At 49.8% G+C, this 25000-nt stretch overlaps 1 protein-coding gene across 3 annotated transcripts in view; it reads left to right on the top strand.

Annotated features, from left to right (window-relative positions):
* Positions 1–2613: 2613 nt before the first annotated feature.
* The window catches only part of shisa6a (shisa family member 6a), a 45091-nt gene continuing 22704 nt past the window's right edge, over positions 2614–25000 (top strand). For all 3 annotated transcript variants that reach the window (XM_084678491.1, XM_084678489.1, XM_084678490.1), the window contains exons 1-4: positions 2614–3161; positions 8002–8159; positions 12591–12683; positions 14624–14692. In XM_084678491.1, the coding sequence (XP_084534617.1) occupies positions 2614–3161; positions 8002–8159; positions 12591–12683; positions 14624–14692 (868 nt within the window). The remainder of the gene's footprint in view (positions 3162–8001; positions 8160–12590; positions 12684–14623; positions 14693–25000) is intronic.

The following is a 25000-nucleotide window of genomic DNA, read 5'->3' as shown; positions in this document are numbered from 1 at the left end:
ACGTCCCACACGCTGTCTCTGGCGCGGGGTTCTGCGTGTGTCTGGAACGTGCTCTGAAGGGGTGTGTTAGGGTAGAACCAAAGAGAAACAAGACCCAGAACAGAGACAGAAGCAGTATGCCCTTCAGCAAGAGAACTGGGTCAGACATTTTCGTTGATGCTGTGAGCGAAGCCAAATCAAGAACATGGAACCGCGTTCCTGGTGGACTCCCACAGAAAGCCTCTGGTTCAGACCCACAGAAAGATGAGTGTGTTAGCTTGTACTTGCCCCTTACGAGTAAATATGGCTTCATTATTCCAGAGCTTGTGTCTGGCCTGTCATTATCTGCTTCCACGACATTCGTGTTCTGCTGAGGCCAGCTCTCTCTCTCTTTCTTTCTCTCTCCCTCTCTCTCTCTCTCTCTCTCTCTCTCCCTCTCTCTCTCCCCCTCTCTCTCTCTCTCCCTCTCTCTCTCTCTAAGCTGTTAAACTCTAATGAAGCGTCTCCTCTGTCTATCTTCCCTGCCAGTCAGTGTGTCATTCTGAATGATGAGGGGCTGGGGACGGGGGGGGGGGGGGGGAGTGTGGGGGGAGGAGGGGGTCAGGGGGAGGAGGAGGTGGGGGGAAAAGGGTCATTTGTAAATGCTACCAGCCGTAACGACCAGAATGGTCTGCTCGCTCTCTATCTTCCGGTCTCCCTTTCTCTTTCGGTGTGGTGTATACAGGTGTGTTGGCCTGGTGTTGGGTGTGTACAGGTGTGTTGACCTGGTGTGGGGTGTGTGTTGGCCTGGTGTGGGGTATATAGGCCATCGCTTGGCTTCCTGCTCCAGAAGGATGTGGAGGTAGAGCCTGCTGCAGTGACTCTCATCACATATAGGTTACTGCAGCTCACTGGGCCCACCGCATACAGCAAGTGTGTTTACTGCAAAATCATGCTGCAGTTTAGACACGGCTGACACTGAGCTAGCCCGTGAGGCTCTCTGTGTGCAGCTGTGTGCAGCTGTTGCCGCGTGAATCCGATGTGTAAGAATTCTGTCTTTACTTAGTGAAGACATGCCGTATCATGTTGTGTTATTAGAGACGGGATACATTTATTGGGAGCCGCTGTGAAAGGAGTACACTGTGTTTTCACGGTTGTTGAACGCACGAACAACATAACATGAGAAATAGTATTACAGCACGGGAGGGTACATGACTTGACATGAATGAGTGAGCACAGCTTTGTGCAGCACAGCGCGCGTTTACAAAAGCAATGTTGCGCGCAGAGGAATAGAGCTAATGCAGTTGATGTCCAGATTATTGACTGAAGCCCTGCGGACATAACCGCGCGCACTGCCGTCACACACCGATTGGTAATTAACTGATGTAGCCTACCTGTACCGGTGACGTAGGAGGGGTGCTGCTGGTGAGGGGGGGACCAGCGGCGGAGGCGGGTCGGAGCTGAGCGGGGTCTCGCGCCTCAGCTGAGGATCTTTGATTCAGTGGCAGAGCTCGAGAAACCCCATTGCCGGACACTGCCAACGGGTGAGTGCGGCATTGGTCTCGCTGCTTCTTTGTACGGCGCTGACTGCCTTTTTAAAAGTTTTGCGTTTAATTCTCAGACAAGGTTTATTAGGATTTTCTTTTTTTTTATGTAGCCTGAATGTAGTGAGAAGTTGCAATTTTGCAGGTGAATTCTGTCTTCTGTGACTTTGCGTTTCTGGGAAATTCTGGCACACCTTATTTTACTTGCAAAGCGACTTTAATCTGATCTCTTTATTACAGTCTTACAGACTGAATATTTATTTATCTAACAGTGTGTAACTACGTTCGAAGCATTTTCGCCGCATTCGTAGGTTGCTATCCAAGGTTCTGAAACGGTGTGCGCGAGCGTTCACCGGCTCTTTTTATGAGTGTTTCTCAATGAAGCTCATTCATAAGTCCGCTGTGAGCAGCCGGCGGTCAGCCGCGCAGTACGGGTTCAAACATTGTCGTTTAAATTCAGAGGCATGTCAGTTGATCATTTCCATAGATGTCTTAGCCTTAGTCTCAGTCTTATACCTACTGAAAAAAAGCATTTTATTTTTGTGTTTTTTATTCCCGCTGTCAAACTATGCAGTTAGTAACTTAATCTTTTCTCTCATATTTCTTCTAGAGTTCAGATGAATATGAACTAATACGTAGAAGAGGAGAAGTTTCATAGAATTCAAAGGCTACTACAATATCCCCTTCGGGGATCAATACAGATCCATCTATCCATCTAGTCTATTTGGCCTATTGTTGAATTGATGCCCAGCCGGCGGGTTTTTACTCTCTCCGTTCTTCAACCAAACGACACTTTCTGTACCCCAAGATATCATATGACAACAATCAATCTAAACCCAGCGGAAGATCCGAGGCAATGTGTGACACGCTCCTCCGGTTGCAATTGATTGGTGCAAGAGGCGCCTGTTATTTCACCGGAGCATGACACCGTTAACTGCAGACAGCCGGAGAGGGGCATCTGACATGAACTCCCGCGGACTGGTGCAACACTTGGCGAGGGATTCGACTCTGTAAAGCGACGGCGGGGCTCTCATCCTACTCGGTTGTGAAGACAATTTAAGAAAGTGGGGGGGCAAACGATCATACCAGAAAAGACGCGCCACCTCAAACCATGGGGATACAACACCTTTTACTGCTTCTGATTTACTTGGATCCACTGCACGTGCTGTCCCAGATTGCCAACAAGAAAAACAAAAACGTTCCCAAACGGCCTCAGAAGATGCGCGAGGCTAACAGTACAGCACTCCCGATAACGCTGGTGCCAAGAAGGATCACGCAGGTTCAGGCACCCCTGCTCGGAGTCCACGAGACGTGCCTGGGCTACTACGACGTCAGCGGACAGTACGATAAAGAGTTCGCGTGCAACAACACCGATCACCGGTACTGCTGTGGAAGTTGTTTCCTACGCTTTTGCTGCGCGGACAAAGTGAAACGTTTAGAGCAGAAAACATGCACGAATTACAACACCCCAGACTGGATAAAAACTCAGCCGCCGTCCCCGGCACCAACAGGTGACACCTACGACCCAGACCTAGACCAGACTAATACGACCGTGTACATCACGTGCGGCGTGATCGCGTTCATCATATTCCTCGGGATTTCCGCTAAAGTTGCCTATGATAAAGCCACCAAGCCGCCGCAAGAGATGAACGTCCATAGGTGAGTCTGTGACCACAAGTTTGATTTCTCAGCTTGTTTGTACATGGCTGTGTATATGTGGGAATGTGTGTATGTGTGTGCGTGACTAAGCATGAGTCTGTGTGTCTGTGTGAGCACACGTACGTGTGTGTGTGTGCATGTGTGTGTGTCTTCACATCATGTTGTGGATCACGTGAACACAATAGTGATGGTGTTCGACAGCAGCCTCATAAGCCATGACACATTTACAGGTGGTCTGTAAAACAGTATGGATGAAGAGAACACTCTGAACCCACACTTAAACACCTCCCCTCTGTCTAACTGACCTCAGCTCATATTGAACCTCACAAATACCCTCTCCTCTGTCCAGTAACCTCGAACCCTATATTTCCCAAACCTGCCAGATACCCTGTCCTTTATCCAACAAAGATCCTCAATACCCTCTCCTCTATCTCCCAAACCTCCATGGCCATCTGCACTCCACTGCTGTGTGAAACCCCAGTCCTTAAACCCATCCAGTCTCACCCAGATGAATCTACTGACTGTCTGCCTGGTGGAGATCCAGCCCAGCTCACCATTAGACCAAATGTGCATCCAGAGAAGTCAGAGGGTGACCCCAGGCCTGGTCAGGCTGGGTCTGCTTACAATATTTTTCACCCAGACCCAGTAGGCACAAGTATACAGTCCTACTGGTCCAATGTTCTAAGTATGTAAATAGTCCAAGGATAAAGGTTTTAATGAGAAGGAATCAGCCCAGGTTCAATCTTCCGTTTGTAACTCAAACCGTGGTGTGCGTAGAGGCTCACAGTGGATCAGAAACAAACGAATCATGTCGGTTTGATGATGATTGAGTTCACCCACGACCAGGGAGAAGGTCTGTGTGGAGCAGTGGAGCCAGAGGGGATTGATTAAGACCCATGCAGGGGGACATTGTTACATTTACATTACATTGAGTCATTTAGCAGACGCTCTTATCCAGAGCGACTTACTGTAAGTGCAAGGACATTCCCCCGAGGCAAGTAGGGTGAAGTACCTTGCCCAAGGACACAACGTCATTTGGCACAGCTGGGAATCGAACCAACAACCTTCTGATTAATAGCCAGACTCCCTAACCGCTCAGCCATCTGCCCCCCAGCCCCAACATTGTTGATTGTCAGGATGGAGTCATGTGGCTGTATTCCCTGCTGTTTTTAGAATGTCAAGGCAATGTTCTCCCTCTGCACCCTGCCTGATTACTGGGTGTCAGATGCAATGCAGCCAAATCATCTAGATTTCCTACCTGGTTGTTCCGTGCTTCTGGCTGTAGAACAACAGAGGTTTTGTTTAAAATCCTCTGTTCCGTTACACTGACCAACAAAATAAGATACACTTCTGATCAGATTTGTTTTTGATATGTTGACTATTCTTTTTGGACAAAAGCATCTTTTAAGGGAATGCTAAAATGAAAAATGTATAAACGCAGTTGTCACTTTATTTTGTGTCGGGTTTTTTTCGGCATTGAGGGCGGTGTTTTGTTCAGTGTTGTCTAAAGGGACATGATGTTCATTTGGGCTGTGGAATGGGAGCTGATGGCTCTGGATATAGACTCGTTGTGACGTAAGCTTTAAAATGACCTGCTTCACTGCACTGTCTACGGTAACTCTGTTTCCTGAAGGCCTGTCAACACTTTTGGTAATGTGGCGATTTATTACTGGGTTGAATAAAAAGTCATGCAAAATCATAGTGTGAGGTAGCCTTGACCTTATCAACAACATTCGATCAAATTCGCACTGACTTCATGGATGGTCCAGAAATGTAGCCATGAATTTGCGGTCGTGGGGGATGGATAGCTCAGTGGTGAAGAGTTTTCATGCAGGTCTTGAGGCCCCAGGTTCAAATCCTGCCCCGTCACCCGATCATCTTAGATATAAGCATCCGTTAAATTACTATTTACCGTTACAGTATATACTGTATGGTATTAAAGTATTATGGGCTGTTCCCAAGATGGGCACGGCGTGTGCCTGCTGGAGGATCAGTTTTTGAAGGGTAAACTCTTCATGCTGACAACTTACTGACATAGATTTGTCCATGTAGACGACAAAAGCTACGCTCTATATTTTTTCCATAACCTTGATAGGGTGAAAGACAGAATATAACAGATTGAAGGCATTGAAGCGTCGTTTGTGCGGCGGGACCCCTGCCGCGTATACAACACGGTACTCATGTTCCACGCAGCTTCCGAAATGTCTGTCTTTCATCACACCACGCACAGTAAAACCTGGGGAGCTGCAGTTTCTTTGAGAGGAGAAGGAGGGGAGGGGGGGAGTTGGAGAAGAGTTGTGAAAAGGAAAGTTAACGGGAGGCGACTGGAGATTTAGCATCCTGCTAATGCTCTCCTATCTTAGCCATGGGGCATGCTTTCAACTGCAGATGCTTAATGCCAGCACTTCAGCTGTGGCAGTGTCCACGGCAACAGCATCGCCATAGCGAGAGGCAGGGACAGAGGAGAGTGCTCCCAAGCACATAGCCATCACACAAGTCTCACACTACCAGGTTTAGTAGCTTCCTTTATGAGATATTTATTTTGGCACAGTTGTATTAGTGCTGTCAGCTGGAGAAGGTTGTCGGCTAGCTGGCTCTGTGAAGCCCCTGCTGACAGCCATCCTCTCTAAGCTGGGGAGTAACTCTGGATTAGCCAGACATTTGGCTGGAGGTTGCTGAAAAGTCAAGCTTTCCTGTTAACGTTTTGTTTTGGCCTCCATGAAGTGGTTCAAAGCTGTTTCCCCTGGTGTGAGAGAAAGAGGGTGGAGAATAGGAGGAGGAGGAGGAGAGAGAGGGGAGGGGGATTTGAAGGAGAGAAGAGGGGGGGGGGAAATGAGGAGGAAGAAGAGAAATGAGGAGGTGGAATTCGGAGATGTTGGCCTATGTTTGTTACTGCTTCCGTGACCTTCACACAGGAGATCACAGAGATGTGGGGTGAAAGCCGAAGCTGGTGATTGGAGTGGTCGGTATTGATCACCCTCCACTGAGCAAACCTAGAGGCAATATAAGATGGATCTGTGGCCAAAGAGAGAAAGACAGAGAGAGAGAGAGTAGAGAGAGAGAGAGAGAGAGAGAGAAGAAAGAGAGAGGGAAGAGAGAGAGAGAGAGAGAGAGAGAGAGAGAGAGAGAGAGAGAGAGAGAGAGAGAAGCTTTTTCTATGGGTTAGAGAATTGAGTATAGCAAATGAGAGGTCGTGTACCAAACAGTTGCTTCTCATAATGAATCCAATTCTTTTTAGCGGTTTGGAATCTGCCTCAGTAGTTTACAATCTATGCTTCAAAGTCAGTTTTCCAAGACATAAAAAGATGAATTAAATCACATTTACACAAAACACATATTTTACGCTTCTGAACTTCAAAGATTTTTTATTTAAATGTTTTGGTCACCAAACCCCATTTTAGGAAGTCGAGATTGCCTGTGTGTCTCTCTCCGCACGGTGGAACTGGCCGTCCTCTCACTGCCGAGCTCTACAGGCAACTGGGGCGACACAAAATCAGGTCGCCTCTCCTCTGTCTGCGAAACAGATCTGCTTAAAGTGCTCATCCTGAAAGGGAACGACTATTAATACAAAACTCCCAAAGTCACAGGGAGTTGGGGGAAAAGTGGCCTGTGGTTGCTTTAGGTTGACATTGACACAGTTAAGGATCCTTTGAGGAAGCAAGAAGGCAAACAGCCTCAGGAAGTCACATCGATGATCCCAGAGCTGAGAAAGGCAGAGCGTCGTCGTCTTAGGCAGACATTGTGTGAACGCAGCGGAGGTGGTTCGAAACTTCACTGACTCGTGTTCATCCTTACTCAAGGCTTCAACGTCTGAATATGAGCCTCCGTTAGAGAGAAAGAGAGGGGGGGAGAGAGAGAAAGAGAGGGCAGAAAGAGAGAGAAAGGGAGAGAAACATTAAGAGTGAAAGAGAGGAGTTGAGAGGGATGAGGAGAGAATGAGAGAGTGCAAGACAGAGAGATGGGGAGGTAGGAAGAGAGAGAGAAAGAGAGAGAAATAAGGAAGCAAGGAGGAAATGCTGTTTAATCCCCAAGTTAGAGATCTGCTTGACCTAATGGTAGCTTGTTCCATCCATCTAAAGTTTAGTTCTGCAAGGTATTATGTTGGAGAGCAGATTGATAAATGGGTTTGGTTTTGTGAGAGCCTGAAGGAGAGAACCCATCTGTAACCTGCATACCTCGCTGTTAAACCCTACTGCCCCTTCATTACCCTGGGTGTTCACCCCCACTACCCCATCACTACTCTGGGTAATCACCCCCACTCCCCCCCTGTCTACTCTGGGTAATCACCCCCACTCCCCCCCTGTCTACCCTGGGTAATCACCCCCACTCCCCCCCTGTCTACCCTGGGTAATCACCCCCACTCCCCCCCTGTCTACCCTGGGTAATCACCCCCACTCCCCCCCTGTCTACCCTGGGTAATCACTCCCACTTCCCCCTGTCTACCCTGGGTAATCACCCCCACTCCCCCCCTGTCTACCCTGGGTAATCACTCCCACTTCCCCCTGTCTACCCTGGGTAATCACCCCCACTCCCCCCCTGTCTACCCTGGGTAATCACCCCCACTCCCCCTTGTCTACCCTGGGTAATCACCCCCACTCCCCCCTGTCTACTCTGGGTAATCACCCCCACTCCCCCCCTGTCTACCTTGGGTAATCACCCCCACTCCCCCCTGTCTACCCTGGGTAATCACCCCCACTCCCCCCCTGTCTACCCTGCTTGTTAAACCCCCCACTACCCCCATATTTCCATAGCTTATTCTGTTTACCCACATACTCACTGTCAACTCTAACATGCGTAAGCCTGTGTGGGCTCATATCTTCTCACAAACGTTTCCTTTCAGAGCCTTGGCGGACATTTTGAGGCAGCAAGGATCGGTGCCCGTATCCAAGTATGAAAATGAGAACATGGAGGCGATGGACGGTTCCCCCAAGGAGAACACTCCTGTCAGAACTTCCAAGAACCACTACACTCCTGTTCACGCCAAGGCGTCAAACCACGGTGAGTCTGCCTCGCTTTCCAATCAAACAATCAAAAGAAATGTAAAATCAGCAGAGAAGAGAAAAAAATCATTCAGCTCTCTCTCTCTCTCTCTCTCTCTCTCTCTCTCTCTCTCTCTCTTTCTCTCTCTGTCTCCCTCTCTTTCTCATTGCCTCTCAAAGTCTCTCTTTTTCTCCTTCTCTTCATCCCCCTTTCTCTCAGTTCAAACGTTACGTCAGGATCTAATGCGTGGCTGACTTCTGTTTCAAGTCTTGCGCTGCAGCGTGTTTTGCTGACAGATGAATCAAAGTATCTCAACATTAGGAGACTGATCCTTCAACATGAGAGGGCTCACGCGAAGAAGCTTTGACCAGTACAGTATCAGAATCTCTTATCCCTCTTTGTTGTCAAGTAAGACACCACTGCAGCCCTGCAGCCTGGGTGCGTGCAGGTACCCTCTGACACGCCAGCACTGAAATAGAGAGGGGTCACGATCCATGAGCCGTTTGGTCCTGAGCTTTCCTTAAGAGAGGAAGGAGATGGATCAAATTAGACCGGAGGCCTCGACAGCCCTCCTCCCCATTGAGATATCCCATAATCCTCTCCGAGGCGGACTGGGAGCCGGATTTTTCCCGCGGATGATTCTATGGCGTCTGCGTTGAGTCGCTCTCCTGCCCCAGGGAGCCCCAAGGAGCAGCCAGGGAGCAGCCAGGGAGCCCCAGGGAGCAGCCAGGGAGGAGCCAGGGAGCAGCCAGGGAGCAGCCAGGGAGGAGCCAGGGAGCAGCCAGGGAGGAGCCAGGGAGCCCCAGGGAGGAGCCAGGGAGCCCCAGGGAGGAGCCAGGGAGGAGCCAGGGAGGAGCCAGGGAGCAGCCAGGGAGCCCCAGGGAGCAGCAAGGGAGCAGCCAGGGAGCCCCAGGGAGCAGCCAGGGAGGAGCCAGGGAGCCGTGTGGCCTACTCTCCTGTCCCAGATTCACGTTATGTTTCAGTCCAGAGACAATGTCCACTGTCGCTCTCGCTCGCTTTCTGCCTCTCTTTCCATCTCTTCCTTTTGATTTTTCCATCATCGATGAACCTAAGTGTCTCCTCTTCTTTGGTGGTATCACGAGGAAGTCATCTTAGGTGTGTTCATCTGTCTCTGTCTGGCTGGGGTGGAGGCTGGGGCTAGGGTGGAGGTTGGGGCTAGGGTGGAGGCTGGGGCTAGGTTTGAGGCTGGGGTAGGCTGAATGAAGAAAATGTACTGGTGTTGTGTCTGGGGCTGGACTGGGTCTGAGGGCTGTGAATGAGGATGGAGAAGAGATGTGTAGGATTGTCTCTCCCCTGTGGTGTGGGGGCTGAGCTGTCAACACCTGCCATGTCGACGATCTGCCAACGTTGGACCTAGTTGTTAAGTGGACATCAGCCTCCTATGACGAATCACTCAGAGTTCCTGAGCTCCTGTGTTGAACCAGCCCCTCCAACGTGAAACCAATATTCTATTTTTAGACACTTTTAGCTATAGAGATAACAGTGAGCTAAATCCAAAAGGTTTCATAAGTCTGTGAAGTAAGCGTTTCATATCAGAGACAGCATCTCTAAGTACCTGATTGTAAGCCTCAGGTACCTAAACTACGACTTCTCATCTGTATTCTACACTCATATCCAGATTATTTTACGCCCTTAGCGACCTACAAACTTCTTGGATTAGAGGTTTTTGTAACCTTAGCAACTAAAGACTTCCTGGGTTGGGGTTATCTGTCACCGTAGCGACCTAAAGACTTCCTGGATGGGTGGAGATGATCCAGATTGTGTGGCGGGTTGTAGGTTGGATCCCCAAAGCCACTATAGGCACTGCTGGATATGATACAACGTGTCGCATCATAACGTATATGCGTTGCAGTATTTTATCTGAGAACATATAGGAATTGGCACAGTCTTTCTGTGTAACAGAGTTGGTTTGATGACCACACGTGTCTCTACAGCAGCAGGCCCTGTGCCGGTGCACCAGACAGCAGCTCCAGGCTTTAGCTTAGCGAGCGCATGCATCTTCATGAAGGAGTCCTGCCACGGTCACGCTCTCTCCGACGAGCTTAACGCAGCACATGACGAGCATGCTTCCCTTTCATCCTGCAAAGAAAATTGGACACGGCCGTCTTTTTAATTCTTAATTCCTACCAGTCGGGAGGTATTTACTTGTGCCTCTGCGTCCCAGAGTCCCACAGCAACCGAGGTGGACCCAGGCCTTCAATAATCAGTTTGCCCAGCTCCTCAGGGCGCTAAGACAACAAACAAACAAATAAATAAACAAGCAAGCAAACAAGGCCCAGCCTCCCAGGTGCTCCGCATCTACTCTGCTAATCTGGTCCGAGGTCTGATATCCGGCACTGAGCTCTGAGCGACACGGTTGACTTTGAAGAGATTCTTGTGAGAGAGGAAAGGGTGGAGGGGGAGAATGGGGAGGAGAGGGACGAGGAGGAGGAAGGAGAGGACTGGAGGAGGGGTAGGAGAATGGGGAGGAGGGGAGGTAAGAACGGGGAGGAGGGGAGGTAAGAATGGGGAGGAGTGAGGATTTAATTAATTGCCAGGTAATGCAGTCTGGGACCAAGAGTGGGTAAGTGTGCGTGTGTGTGCACGTGTGCGACCACACGAGAGAAGGAAAAGAAAAAGAGAGAGAGGAACAAAGAGATCTCTCAGTTCAGGATGATAGGTACAGTACCCATCCTGTCTGTGCCATACTCCTTGATCCTGATGATTGACAGGACAAGTGCGGCACGTCAGCAAGATGCCACCCCCTGCTGGGAACATACACACGCGTACTGGCGTGCGTGCACACAAACATACATGCACACACACACACAAACAAAGCACTTCCAAACATATAACCTAGTTAAGACCTACGGTAGTGTTTGGTATATTTGACACAGGGCTAAAACTGTGACAGACACACACACACACACACACACACACACAAGAGCCTTTCAAAAGTAACCTCGGAGAATAACAAACAAGTGTGTGTGTGTCTACCACGTGTGTGTGTCTGCCACATGTGTGTCTATCTCGTTTGCAGAAGCCTGGTGAAGGGGTTAACAGAGCTCGTTTGCTCAGCTTGAACTATAAGCTCCTTTCTTTATCATTATGACGTTCACCTGCCTAACCTCTCCAAAAGAAAAGCTCTCCTTTAATCTGCCCTCGATGGATCATACAGAACGAGTGAAGGGCTGGCCTGGAAGCCCTGGTTTCATGTCTGAAGCAGTATCAATGTGTCGCCATGGACACGGACAGGAAGAGGAAGTCTTCCTCATGTTCTTGATCTTCCTCACGGCCTCTCCAGCCAATGAGCTGCTCCGCCAAGACACTCCAGCGGCCAATTAAAGTTTGAATGTTTTCCTCACAAAGAAGGGAAAGGGCAAAGACGTCTGACCTCAAAGAGCACCCGTGTGTTCGTTGTGGGAACAGGAGAGAGAAGTAGAGTTTGCGGGAGGGAGAGAGTGAGGGGGAGAGCGAGGGGGAGAGCGAGGCGGAGAGAGAGGGGAGAGAGGGGAGAGAGCGAGGGAGAGAGCGAGGGAGAGAGCGAGGGAGAGAGCGAGGGAGAGAGAGAGGGGAAAGAGCGAGGGAGAGAGCGAGGGGAGAGAGCGAGGGAGAGAGCGAGGGGAGAGAGAGAGCTGGCAGCGAGGGGAGCATGTCTGACCTTTGAGGAGAGATGATGATCCGTGGTGAACACCAGACACAGGCATCAATTCTTAATGTGGCCTTTCACTGCCCTGACCTCGTCTGGCCTCTGAGGCCCATCCTGCTGCCTCCCCGGCGGGATGTGGTCGGGGGTGAGGTTGGGACCGAGGCTGGGGTAAAGGCTGGTGGCTGAGGCAGGGGGCTGGTGTTGAGGCCGAGGCTCAGACAGGGGCTAGGGTTGGGGCTGGGGCTGGGGCTGGGTCTAGGGCTAGGGTTGGGGCTGTGGCGGTGGTTTGAAGAGGGGACCGGGCAAAATAACGAACCGTCGTTATTTCTAACATGCGTTTCCCGTAAATGCTCATAATGAGTAATCTACGAGCAATTTCATGATCCTCTTTAGTTATGAAGGCTTCGGGAAATGGCCTGTAAAACTAAGGTCCATCGTACGATGGATTCTACAATCAACTTGGGCCTATGATGCTTTGGGGAAACCTGTACAGACCAGGTCTGTTCTGCCTGGGCTTGGGTGGCTGTGACCAGCGGAAACGACTTCTCTTGACATATTCAAGTGCACCTATTGTGTGTGGGGTTGAAAGAGAAAGAGGAAAATTAATGAGAAAAATACGGATTTGAGAGTGACGAGAGAGAGAGAGAGAGAGAGAGAGAGAGAGAGAGAGGAAGGGAGAGAGAGAGAGAGAGAGAGAGAGAGAGAGAGGCGGACAGAGAGTCAGGGAGAGAGAGACAGAGAGGACCTGACTGTGAGGTCTTAGTGACCAGTCTGAGATGACCTGTGTGTCCTCTGTGCAGGGCACTACGCCAAGGAGAACTTCCGCGGTGGCCAGGACATGCACAACTTCATCTCCTCAGGCTTCGTCACGCTGGGACGAGGCCACCTTAAAGGTACATTCACATTAGAAATGAGTAATACTGCTCTGGTCTGCATGACCTTTCACATTAGATTCATTTGACATCCATTTAGTAGTCTGACAGCATGGTGTAGTCTTTGCAAACATTTCTAAATGAACCCAAAACATTTCCAACTATCTCCACAATTCCCACTTGATGAAATGAACTGATGACTGATTGTGAATGAGTGTTGAAGGAGAGGTATTAATTTATCAAGCAGGTGTATATAGTCTATAGTAACGATGACGTACAGATAATCAACAAACTAAATGCACAGTTTATGGTATGTTCATGATCTATACCTCGACTATATATATGATGATTTATCAGTTCACCTGCTTCCTGAACGAAGACTAACTGGTACAATTAAAACACTGACAATCAGCCATCAGATTAATAGATTTTTATTGCAAGGTATTGCATGGTACAACTGGAAAATCGCGGATTGGTTTGGACACCGTTTACAAGAAAGGTTTTATTTGTTCTTTTTGTTGTATTGGACATGGTGTAGATATATATATATTGTATATAATAATGGCATGGTCTAACTGGGACTAGCCTCTGGCCTTAAAGTGAACTAGATCTCTCCAGCTCTAACGAGGTCACCAGGAAGGTATTCAACAGCTCTCTGTGGTCCGCTTGTCCCATAAAACCCAGCTATGGTGTCCCTACTAGGCCACACTCCGCTCCCTGCACCAACACATAAGAACAAGCTGTTCCCTACTAACTGAAGGAAACGTAACAGTATAGAACCACTTGTTCGGAGATGTTATATCTATACACCATTCTATATGACCTACCGCACATTCTAGAACCTTTAGCTGATACCCTATGAACTGTATATTCTAGAACGTACAGCATATACTGTCCATTCTAGAACCTATAGTTACACCGTGTACACATTATTACCAGTACTATAAGTCTTAAAAACCTGTAAAGGCATGGTCCCTTTGTCATTTAAACAAGACTGCAGTGATCCCACGCCACACACACCTGCCCTCCTCTCTCCCAAGACATCGACAACATCAACATCATTCTTACCCCCTCCCCTGGGACACACAGAGCAGAGCTAAAGACACCAAGTTCCACAGCTTTTTACCTCTCTAGGTAATGGATTCATTTAGCCGATCATTTTCATCCAAAGCAGAATATACAGGGGGGATTGGAACCTGCTGTCTAACTCTCTACCCCTGAGCTTTATCCATCCCACAATACCCATACCAGAGGCCTAGAAGGTTCCAGAACACGGACAATTCTCTGGACATGTTTGAGTCGATCCCAAGGCCTCTTTAACGCATCAGGCTGCTTATTTAAATGTGTGAGTTCCTAGGACGGCTGACTGGCATCTCCGTTGTGCTGGAAGCACGAGGAACGGAACAATGGCCCGAAAGTGCGTATGAAACTCCTCCGTCGCTTTCCTCCATTGTCCGACGACACACTGTGCCGTTCCTTGTTAGGAGGTTTGACTCAGCCCGTTTCACAATGGCCGTCACGCGCGGCTCTATTAAAACGCCTCGTCATCGCAGCTCTACTGTTCTGTCGCCGTTCTTTCTCTAAACGCGCCACCGAGACGCGTTGGCCCGGGAACGTGTGTCTAAGAACAACGGAACACAATAGAACACAATAGAACTCCGCGGAGAACGTTCTAAGGATGACGAGGATTGCATCTTGTCTCTGATTGCTGAAAAATCATATTAGAATGCGCCATGATTGTAATTATAGAAACTGACAACCACAAGAACCATAGTATAGTATAAGTTTGGTGTTGTGTTTTCAGTATGCATTACTGTACTCCCGCTAAATAAATTTACTGAAAACATCAGGGTTCACAAAGGTTCAGAGCTTTTGATGGTCATCAACAGTACTGAATGCAAACACTATCTACACACTATCTTTACATGGCAGTGACCAAATGTGTGTGTGTGTGTCTACAGCACAGCATTCAGTGGACGACCTTGGACAGATGTCCTGGCAAGGAGACCCAGACATCCCTCTCTCCTACAGTACGTACCCCACACACTCCCCCCTCTCCTACAGTACGTAGCCCACACACTCCCCTCTCCTACAGTACGTACCCCACACACTCCCCTCTCCTACAGTACGTACCCCACACACTCCCCCCTCTCCTACAGTACGTACCCCACACACTCCCCCCTCTCCTACAGTACGTACCCCACACACTCCCCCCTCTCCTACAGTACGTACCCCACACACTCCCCTCTCCTACAGTACGTACCCCACACACTCCCCCCTCTCCTACAGTACGTACCCCACACACTCTCCTCTCCTACAGTACGTACCCCACACACTCCCCTCTCCTACAGTACGTACCCCACACACTCCCCCCTCTCCTACAGTACGTACCCCACACACTCCCCCCTCTCCTACAGTACGTACCCCACACACTCCCCCCTCTCCTACAGTACGTACCCCACACACTCCCCTCTCCTACAGTACGTACCCCACACACTCCCCCCTCTCCTACAGTACGTACCCCACACACTCCCCTCTCCTACAGTACGTACCCCACACACTCCTCCCTCTCCTACAGTACGTACCCCACACTCCCCTCTCCTACAGTACGTACCCCACACACTCCCCCCTCTCCTACAGTACGTACCCCACACACTCCTCCCTCTCCTACAGTACGTACCCCACACACTCCCCCCTCTCCTACAGTACGTACCCCACACACTCCCCCCTCTCCTACAGTACGTACCCCACACACTCCCCCCTCTCCTACAGTACGTACCCCACACTCCCTTTCTCTTCCCTTCTTCTCTTGCTATGTTCTCGTTCTGACCTTTTTTACGATTTTCAACTTTTTAAAGTATGTTTTTTTTATTTGTTATCAGTCCGACTTCTTTCCTTGTCTCTAGTGAGAGCAGAGTTGTTCCTCTGGTCTAGTTTCTGGGCCTGTTTTGCTGTAAGTGCTGTGTATCAAATGTGTTCTTCTCAGGAGACCTGACCCCTAACAGGGACAAGCTCTCTGCCTGCCTCAGATAAGATACCTCTCTCTCATGACGCATCCACACACGCACACTCACATACACGCCCTCACACACACAGTCACACAAACCAACACACACAAACACACAGGTACACCAGCACCATGGGGTGATAATCTATGTTGCACTGTTGCTCACATTGAACCAGAGAAACCCACAACTTCACTACTTTCTTCTCCCTATCAGCTGGAGAGACAACAGACAGGACTGAGTGGCTGGGCCCGTCACAGCCACGGCACGGGGGCTGAGGTGCGCGTGTGTGGGTGCGTGTGCATGTGCGTGTGCGTGTGTGTGTGTGCACGAGTGCATGTGTTTGCTTGTGCACGAGTGTAAGTGTGTGTGTGTGTGTGTCCCAACAGCCCCGCTGCTCTGACGCTCCGGTTCAGGAGAATAACTCTGGCTTTGTGATCACCTCTCAGGCCTCCTTTATTCATTTTTCACTTGACAGTAGGTAATTGTTGTCATAGCGATGATTTGCCCCGGTGGCCAAATGTGTCAACTGGGATTGGAACTGGTGAACCTCTTGGTGGCTCTTAAGTGCCTCGCTCCAGCTGTCTGATGGCCGGAGCCTTCACTTTAAAGTAGAGAGGGCTGTCGACCTCAATCACACTTCCCAGAGTTAACAGCTGGTTGTCAGACGTCTCTCTCTCTCTCTCTCCATCCCTCTCTCTCTCTCTCTCTCTCTCTCTCTCTCTCTCTCTCTCTCCATCCCTCTCTCTCTCTCTCCATCCCTCTCTCTCTCTCTCTCTCTCTCTCTCTCCATCCCTCTCTCTCTCTCTCTCTCTCTCTCTCTCTCTCTCTCCATCCCTCTCTCTCTCTCTCTCTCTCTCTCTCTCTCCATCCCTCTCTCTCTCTCTCTCTCTCTCTCCATCCCTCTCTCTCTCTCTCTCCATCCCTCTCTCTCTCTCTCTCTCTCTCTCTCTCCATCCCTCTCTCTCTCTCTCCATCCCTCTCTCTCTCTCTCTCTCTCTCTCTCTTTTATTGTTGTCAGTACCTGCAGATTGATATTGATGTATCCTTTCAATCCAACGATAGAACCAGCTGTCCATCATTCCTACAGGACACATTTGTTACAGCACTACACAGTACCCACTACACAGTACTCACTACACAGTACTCACTACACAATACTCACTACACAATACTCACTACACAGTACTCACTACGCAGTACTCACTACACAGTACTCACTACACAGTACTACACACTACTGCCTACTGTTCAGTACTACAGTACCAGCAGTGTTTAGAGCTGGTGATCTGCGTAGGGGAGGGATTTCTTCACGCAAAATGTTTATCCGGGGAAAATGAACTGTGCTGAACAAACAATATCTGAGAGTGGAGTTACATGGTTGGTTTTAATTGAACAGTGTTTCCTGTGTGTGGGCGGGGTGTTGGGAGAGAGGGGGATGCTCGTACAAAGAGCTGGGGAGATTTGAGCGTGTGTCTGGGGTAACAGGCAGCTTAACAGGGCCCCTGGCAACACTGTTATTAATATTCATACGGACATGGCTGAGCATGAACATATGCTGCTACACACACGCGTAAACACACACTCAGACACATGCACATATACCGGATATATACAACACACACTCACTTGCACACAAATATTTATACACACACACCCTCTCACACACACACACACCCACACACACGTGTACAGAAGCAGCAGATATAGTGTTTGTTTCTGTGGCCCAAAGAAGGGTTCCAGGAGAGCCTCACACACAAAGACACACACATCCATCCATTCACGATACACTCACACAGACATTCATTCATGACACAGACACACACACACATCCATCCATGTCCCAAACAGCAGACTAAGACAGCAGGGGAAACATTGCTTGCTCCTTCACAGGAAGGATGGAGGGATGAAGAAAAGCAAATAAAGAAGAGAGAGAAATGGAGGGGAGAAGGGAGAGGGCTTATTAAGGAATGACAGAATGAATGGTTTTGAACACACAAACACACACTAACTAGCCCGTGGGTGTGTGTAGAAGTCAAGCTGTGTTTGTGGTGATCAGATTAGAGTTGTGTGTCGAGGCCCTCAGCTAATCTGTCCTCAGATCACTTCAGCTGATTAGCGTCTTGATAAAGGCCTAATTACTGATTATCTGATCCTATCTGAAGGTATCTGATCCCCTCTCAGAGCGTGCCCGAGGCTCTGGAGCCAAATGTGTGTCAAGGCTTGTAGGGGACTGTTGTTATTGTCACCTCCATCCTTCTCCTCCTCTCCTCCTTTTCCTCCTCTTCCTCCTCCTCTTCCTCATCTTCATCTTCTTCCTCCTCTTCTTCCTCTTCCTCCTCTTCCTCCTCTCCTTCCTCTTCCTCCTCTCCTTCCTCTTCCTCCTCTTCTTCTCCTCCAAGTTACAGTATTACAATATCACATTCACCCTTCTCCTCTTCCTCCTCCTTCTCTTCCTGCTCCTTCTTTATTCTTCTCCCTCTTCTCTCCATCCTTCTCTCCCTCCACGTCCTTTTTCTCTCCTCTTTTGCCTCAGTCTCCTCCCTGTGTCCTCTGAAGCCGGATAAATCTTGTGAGCAAACATTTTCTCTCCTCGGGGTTCGAATTACTCTCTCTCTCTCTCTGTCCCGTTCCCTTTCTTTCTCTCTCACTATCATTTTTTCTCTCTCTCCTCTGCGATCACTAATGTGCACCCACACTGATTATTTTTTAGTCCTCCCCTCCTCCTCTCCTCCTCTTCTCCTCCTCCTCCTCCTCCTCCTCCTCCTCCTCCTCCTCCTCCTCCTCCTCCTCCTCCTCCTCCTCCTCCTCCCCCTCCTCCTCCTCCCCCCTCCTCCTCCTCCTCCTCCTCCTCCTCCTCCTCCTCCTCCTCCTCCTCCTCCTCCCCCCTACTCCTCCTCCTCCTCCTCCTCCTCCTCCTCCTCCTCCTCCTCCTCCTCCTCCTCCTCCTCCTCCCCCTCCTCCTCCTCCCCCCTACTCCTCCTCCTCCTCCTCCTCCTCCCCCTCCTCCTCCTCCCCCCTACTCCTCCTCCTCCTCCTCCTCCTCCTCCTCCTCCTCCTCCTCCTCCTCCTCCTCCCCCTCCTCCTCCTCCCCCCCCTACTCCTCCTCCTCCTCCTCCTCCTCTCCTCCTCCCCGCACCTCTCCCCTCTCTTGTTCCTCTCCTCTCTCTTCAGGTGACCTTGGTTCCTAGGGACACTGCAGTGCTGCCTCCTCTCAGTACCGTGGTCCCCATAGGCCGTGTAGGTGTGTGTGTTTGTGTGTGTGTATTGGGGCCTGTGTGTGTGTGTGCATGGGTGTGAGTGCGTGTCAGAAAGGACACATCCACTGTATCCTTGAAGTGTGCCACCGAGGGATGTCGACGTAGCAGAGCAAGTCCTAAAGGTCTTCGTCACGCCAGTCAAATGTGTGTGTGTGTGTGTGCAGCTCCTCCCACCAAGGAGAGAAACAGCAGCTTTTGAGAGAACAGAGTCTCAGTTCTGATTGGTGGAGATCCCTCAGTTCTGATTGGTGGAGAGGTCTCAGGTCCGGTTGGTGGAGAGGTCTCAGTTCTGATTGGTGGAGAGGCCGCAGTCCTGATTGGTGGACAGGCCTCAGTTCTGATTGGTGGAGAGGCCTCTCAGTGTGATTTAGATCTTCTGTGAGTCTGAAGCTCTCAGCTTCCGGCTCAAGCAAGCATCCTGGAGAGGACAGTTGAGTATTGTGTTTTGATATTTTGAGTCAGTTTTGGAGGTGATATTAACAGTCTGGCCAATACGCATGTTGATAATGCAGACTGTGTGAAGAGTTTTGGAAAAAGTGGCTTCCATATTGACCATTGCATGTAAGCAACTGAAAAGAAACTTGTAAAAGCCAAGTCTGTCCAGCTCTTCATGTGTCCAGGCAACATGTTAAAAGATTGTGATGTTATATTGGCTAGCTCACTGTTGTAGAAAGATATCTCTCTCTTTCACTCTCTACCTTCCTTTTCTGTCTCTCTCTTTCTCCCTTCCTCTCTCTCACACACTCTCTCTCTCTCTTATGCACTGTCATTTTCTCTCACATTCCAAACTCGATTCAACTGGTTTAGTGGTGAAGAAAAATGCCCCAAACAATCGTGTTGCCAAAGCATTTAGCATTTTTCCTATCTGTCACACACCACACACACACACACACACACACACATAAACACACATGCACCCACCCACCCGCGCACACATACGCACACACTTCATCACTATGATCCACACTCATGCATTATGCACAGCTGAGAGGGTGATGGTGTTTGTCTGTGAGTGTAGATGTTTTGATGCTCTGTGGATGGGTCTGGAGGAAACAGACATGCTTTAGTGCATTGCAAACTTCTCCTGAAAAGCCGTTATCTCAAATTGGAAATAGGATTCTCCTCCTCTCTCTCGCGCTTCCTTGACTCTCTCTCCACCCATCTCTCTCAATCTCTCCATCTCATTTTCCCTTTCTCTTTCTCAGCCTCTTTCCCTTTCTCTCACTTTTTCTCTCTCCCTCTCCTTCTCCCTCGCTCTTTTTTTCTCTTTCCACAGGAAAACACTTGGTTGGGTCCATGAATCTCATAAGCACTGTATGACTGTAACTGATTGATACTGTGTAGTCCACAGGATCTTTGAATACAGGTAGAAGCACGCATTAAAAGTGCAGCTGCAATCACTCTGGAAGTAATCAAAAGCAATGATGAAGAGGTTGTTTTAATAATCCATTCAGATTGTATGTATTGCACCACCACTCACTGGTGCGTGTCCTTTTATTAATGAATGAATGAGACTGCCTCTCTCAAAGCATCTCCTCTGCATACTAAATTTCATTAGTACCAATTGTAAATTATTCATGAGGCTAGCTTTGAAGATTGGATTGTATGAAACTGAATTTGCAATATAAACATCAATAAGAAAACATAGGTTAGATAGAGGGCACCATGAATGTATACAAAACTAGGTGTAGTGTTAGCTGGCACTACGGCTACGTGCAGATATCAGAGCTTCAGTGGGGGGGAGATTATTTTCTGGTTTCTACATCAAATCTCTTAGTCTTTCTCTCTCTCCCTCTCTTTTCCTTTGTCTCTCTTCCTTTATAGTACATGGTCCGTCTCTATCTGTGTGTTTTGTTTGTTGGGGATGTGAAGTGACATCACACAGTGGATCGTTAGCCAATAGGAGAGCTCCTTCACTCCAATCCATTGTTCTGTTCTGTTCAGTAAAATGCAGGATAGTTTGTGAAGTCTCTCCCACTCACATCCGGTAACCCAGCCTACACACAGACTCATGCATCTATACAGTCACCTACACACACACTCATACACTCTTACAGACACACGCACGAATACACACTCACCGACACAAATACACACTCACCGACACACAACAGGAGCGTTTTCACACTCTGACGCCCAGTACAGGAAAATTACAGTATGGAGAGTAGAGAGAAGTGGAACAGGTGAGTAATAGAGAGGGGAGGGGAGGGGACAGGGGAGGAAAGGAGAGGAGAGGAGAGGAGAGGAAAGGAGAGGAGAGGAGAGGAGAGGAGAGGAGAGGAGAGGAGAGGAGAGGAGAGGAGAGGAGAGGAGAGGAGAGGAGAGGAGAGGAGAGGAGAGGAGAGGAGAGGAGAGGAGAGGAGAGGAGAGGAGAGGAGGAGTAAGGGCAGGGAGCAGGGGCGAGGTGGGGGAGGGAGCAGGGGCGAGGTGGGGGAGGGAGCAGGGGCGAGGTGGGGGAGGGAGCAGGGGCGAGGTGGGGCAGGGAGCAGGGGCGAGGTGGGGGAGGGAGCAGGGGCGAGGTGGGGGAGGGAGCAGGGGCGAGGTGGGGCAGGGAGCAGGGGCGAGGTGGGGCAGGGAGCAGGGGCGAGGTGGGGGAGGGAGCAGGGGCGAGGTGGGGGAGGGAGCAGGGGCGAGGTGGGGGAGGGAGCAGGGGCGAGGTGGGGGAGGGAGCAGGGGCGAGGTGGGGGAGGGAGCAGGGGCGAGGTGGGGGAGGGAGCAGGGGCGAGGTGGGGGAGGGAGCAGGGGCGAGGTGGGGGAGGGAGCAGGGGCGAGGTGGGGGAGGGAGCAGGGGCGAGGTGGGGGAGGGAGCAGGGGCGAGGTGGGGCAGGGAGCAGGGGCGAGGTGGGGGAGGGAGCAGGGGCGAGGTGGGGGAGGTGACTGCAGAGATGATGGCAGCGGTGCCCTGTCCCCAGTGTGTTGTCCTGAAAAACAGGACCCAGAGATAGAGATAGAGATAGAGAGACACTGGTACAGAGTGGGAGTTCAAGAAAGAAAGAGGGCGAGAGAGAGGGAGACGGGGGAGAGAGAGAGGGGAAGGTAATCATTTAGAGAGACAGAGGTAGAGAGAGAGAGGGAGATAAACAGAGGCAGTGGGGGGGAGACAGAGATCGAGAGCTATGGCGAGCAAGAGGGAGAAACAGAGAGAGAGGGAGATAGATGGAGATAGAGAGGGTGATGGAGAAAGATAGAATGATAAAGACAGAGGGAAAGATAGATGGTGGGAGAGATAGAGAGAGAGATAGAGGGTGGAGGGTTAAATATGTTCTTAATTGACTTGCCTGGTAAAATGAAAATTAAAAAATAATAATAATTAAAACAGGGGCGGGAGGGAAGGAGAGGAGAGAGGCGGAGCCAGATGGTGGAGGGCGGGGAGGGAGGTTAGGTTGAGGGAGGCGGACGTGAGGACAAAGGGCAGCCCCAGGCGTCCTCATATCTCTGCGTCTCACTGTCCGACTACAGGCCAGCAGGACTGTGGAGGCCGCCAACTGTGAAATTAATTGAACTTGTGATCCAAAGGATAAGAATCAGTATCTGGCCTGAAGACATGTATGTGTGTGTGTGTACTATGTCTGTGTGTGTGTGTGTGAGATATGTTCCTTCGAGGCCTACTCCACCTCCTCTCCTCCTCTCCTGGGGTGTTAACCAGGCTGCTTCTCTTTCTCCATCCACCCCTTGTCAGTCCAGTCTGGGTGAACGCTACTGCTGCGACAAGTCAGCTACTCCACACACACACACACACACACACACACACACACACACACTGACAGATCACTGATAGAACACATGCAGCTGCTGCAGTTCAGTGTGGCGGGAGGACGCTCTCATTGGGTAACCAGGGGAGACGGAGACGGAAGGTTGAGGTCGAGGGCATACTCTACGGGACGCCCAATAGAGGAGGAGAAAGAGAGAGAGATTAGAAGAGCATTTGATAGGCGTCTGCATAAATGAGGTACGAGGCTATAGGTTTGTAGTATAGGTGTGACCAGTAACTAAGTGTATGTAGCAGAGGAGGTTAGAAACGAAGGTTCAGACCCTGAGTCTCTGTCTGGGTAAAGGGGAGTAATGGATACACTCCAGACAAAAGAACTCTGTGGCCTTCTAGAATCTTCTGAAGGAAGAAAAGGAAGGAAAGTAGGAGGAGAAGAGGAGAGGGAGAGAAAGAGGGAGGAGAAAGAGAGAAATGAGAAAGGAGGGATGAGGAGAGAGAACAAAAAGAGGGAGGAGAAGAGAGAAGTCTCTCCATCAGATCATCTGTCAGGAAGAAACTTTACCTCCAGGAATGACTCACAAAAGCTTTAATTATTGATGCGCTTCCAGAATACTCCACATAATAGTATTATGTTCGTGTCTTGTAGCTGTGGCAATAGAATATCATCTCTCCATCATCTTTACACTTTCCTTCAGAGAGTCAACCAGAAGGAAGCTCAAGCTGATAAACAGCCGAGGACAGGATGAGATGGGACGACCTCGAAGAACACAGTCTCAATCTGAGGCTCTGTAGACCTGAGGCAAAGGAATGAGGTTCTCAGAACGTAGAACATGGAATCACTACTCGAACATAGAACATTGAATGCACAACAGAGAGTCTTGATTAGAACGAACAACATAGTCTTAATTTGAGGGAAAAACATCTTAATTAGGACGTAGGAGGGTCCTGATTAGAGAACAGTCTGTATAATTGGTCCATCCATCACAGGACCCAGACGAATGAAATGGAGGAAGGCAGTTCATGAAAGGAACTTGGAGACAGGAATCCTCTCTCTCTCTTTCACCCTCTCTCTCACCTCCCTCCAACTTCCTCTCCCCTGTCTTTCTCTGATTCTGCTCTCAGAGCCAGCTTCAGCAGCTGTAGTGTTATTGTGTCTGGTGTTATTGCTTCCCCCCAGTCGACCCTGCCTCGGCACGCGCGTGGTGCAGGAGCAGACAGTTTGTCAGGAACACATTCCCCCTCTCCACATCAACTGCCGCCAGCTCTGAGAGAACAACCCCTGAAGCCTGCTCCGCTCCGATAGGCCAACCCCCGGAACCCTGCTCTTCTCTGATAGGCCGACCCCCTAAAGCCTGCTCCGCTCCGATAGGCCAACCGATCATAATGTTGGTCACAATGTTCAAACCACAAAAAACGCTGCTGGAAATGGCCCAAAGTTTGCTGGTGGAGCGCACCGAATTTCATTAGCTGCTGTCGGCTCAAGTCCACGGACAAGGCATGGTTCTGAGCCCTGGTGGAATCATTTAGCTACGAGGAAGACACGGTGACCCAATGCAGAACTAGTCAAGGACTGCAGAAGGAGAAGGAGGGTGGTGGGGGGAGAATAGAGAGAAGGGAGGGAGGGAGAAAAAGAAAGAAAGAAAGAGCGCAACAGAAGGAGAGAAAGAGAAAGAGGGAAAGGAAGCAAGAAGAAAGAGAGGAGGGAAGGCGAATGACGGAGAAAAGAAGCGTGTCAAGGAAAAAAAAAAGCGAGGAGGAGAGAGAGTACACAGTAGCATACAGAGCTAATGAAATGTGTTTCCTGCAGGGTTGGTAAATGTGCCCTGGAGAGAGTGCCAGTGTTATTTACAACGCTACACAGAACACCCTTCACTTTCACGTCTCTGTTTGAAAATGTCAAGATATATTACAGCCCTCAGTAGGTCCCCTGGTTCTCACACTCTGACCCTGTAGTGAAGGCGGCCCTCCCAGGCCATGCCCAGGAGTCTGCCTCTAGGCCAAGAGGACAGTCTCTAATTGTGTGAGGGTGACATTTAGGCTCATCGTGCCTCATCGAGGGGCTGGTTTCTGGAAGCCTGGTCTACAACGAGAAGCCGGTAATGTGACAGAGACGTGTGCGTGGCGTGTTGACAAGGGAGAGATTATGATTACGTACATGTATTCAAAGTTTGTCATGCGCATAGCTGTCACCAGCAAACAAATGGACATAATGAACCAACATCTCAACATACATACATGCGCGTGTGTGTGTGTATGTGTGTGTGTGTGTGTGTGTGTAGGTGTGTGTATGTGTGTGTGTGTGTGTAGGTGTGTGTATGTGTGTGTGTGCGCGTGTGTGTACGTGTGTGTATGTGTATGTGTATG

The sequence above is a fragment of the Hypomesus nipponensis genome, chromosome 17 (assembly GCF_054491055.1).
Source record: "Hypomesus nipponensis isolate SF chromosome 17, ASM5449105v1, whole genome shotgun sequence".
Classification (NCBI taxonomy): Eukaryota; Metazoa; Chordata; class Actinopteri; order Osmeriformes; family Osmeridae; genus Hypomesus; species Hypomesus nipponensis.
Note: the sequence above shows the minus strand (reverse complement) of the source record. Positions and strands in the feature narration are given on the sequence as shown.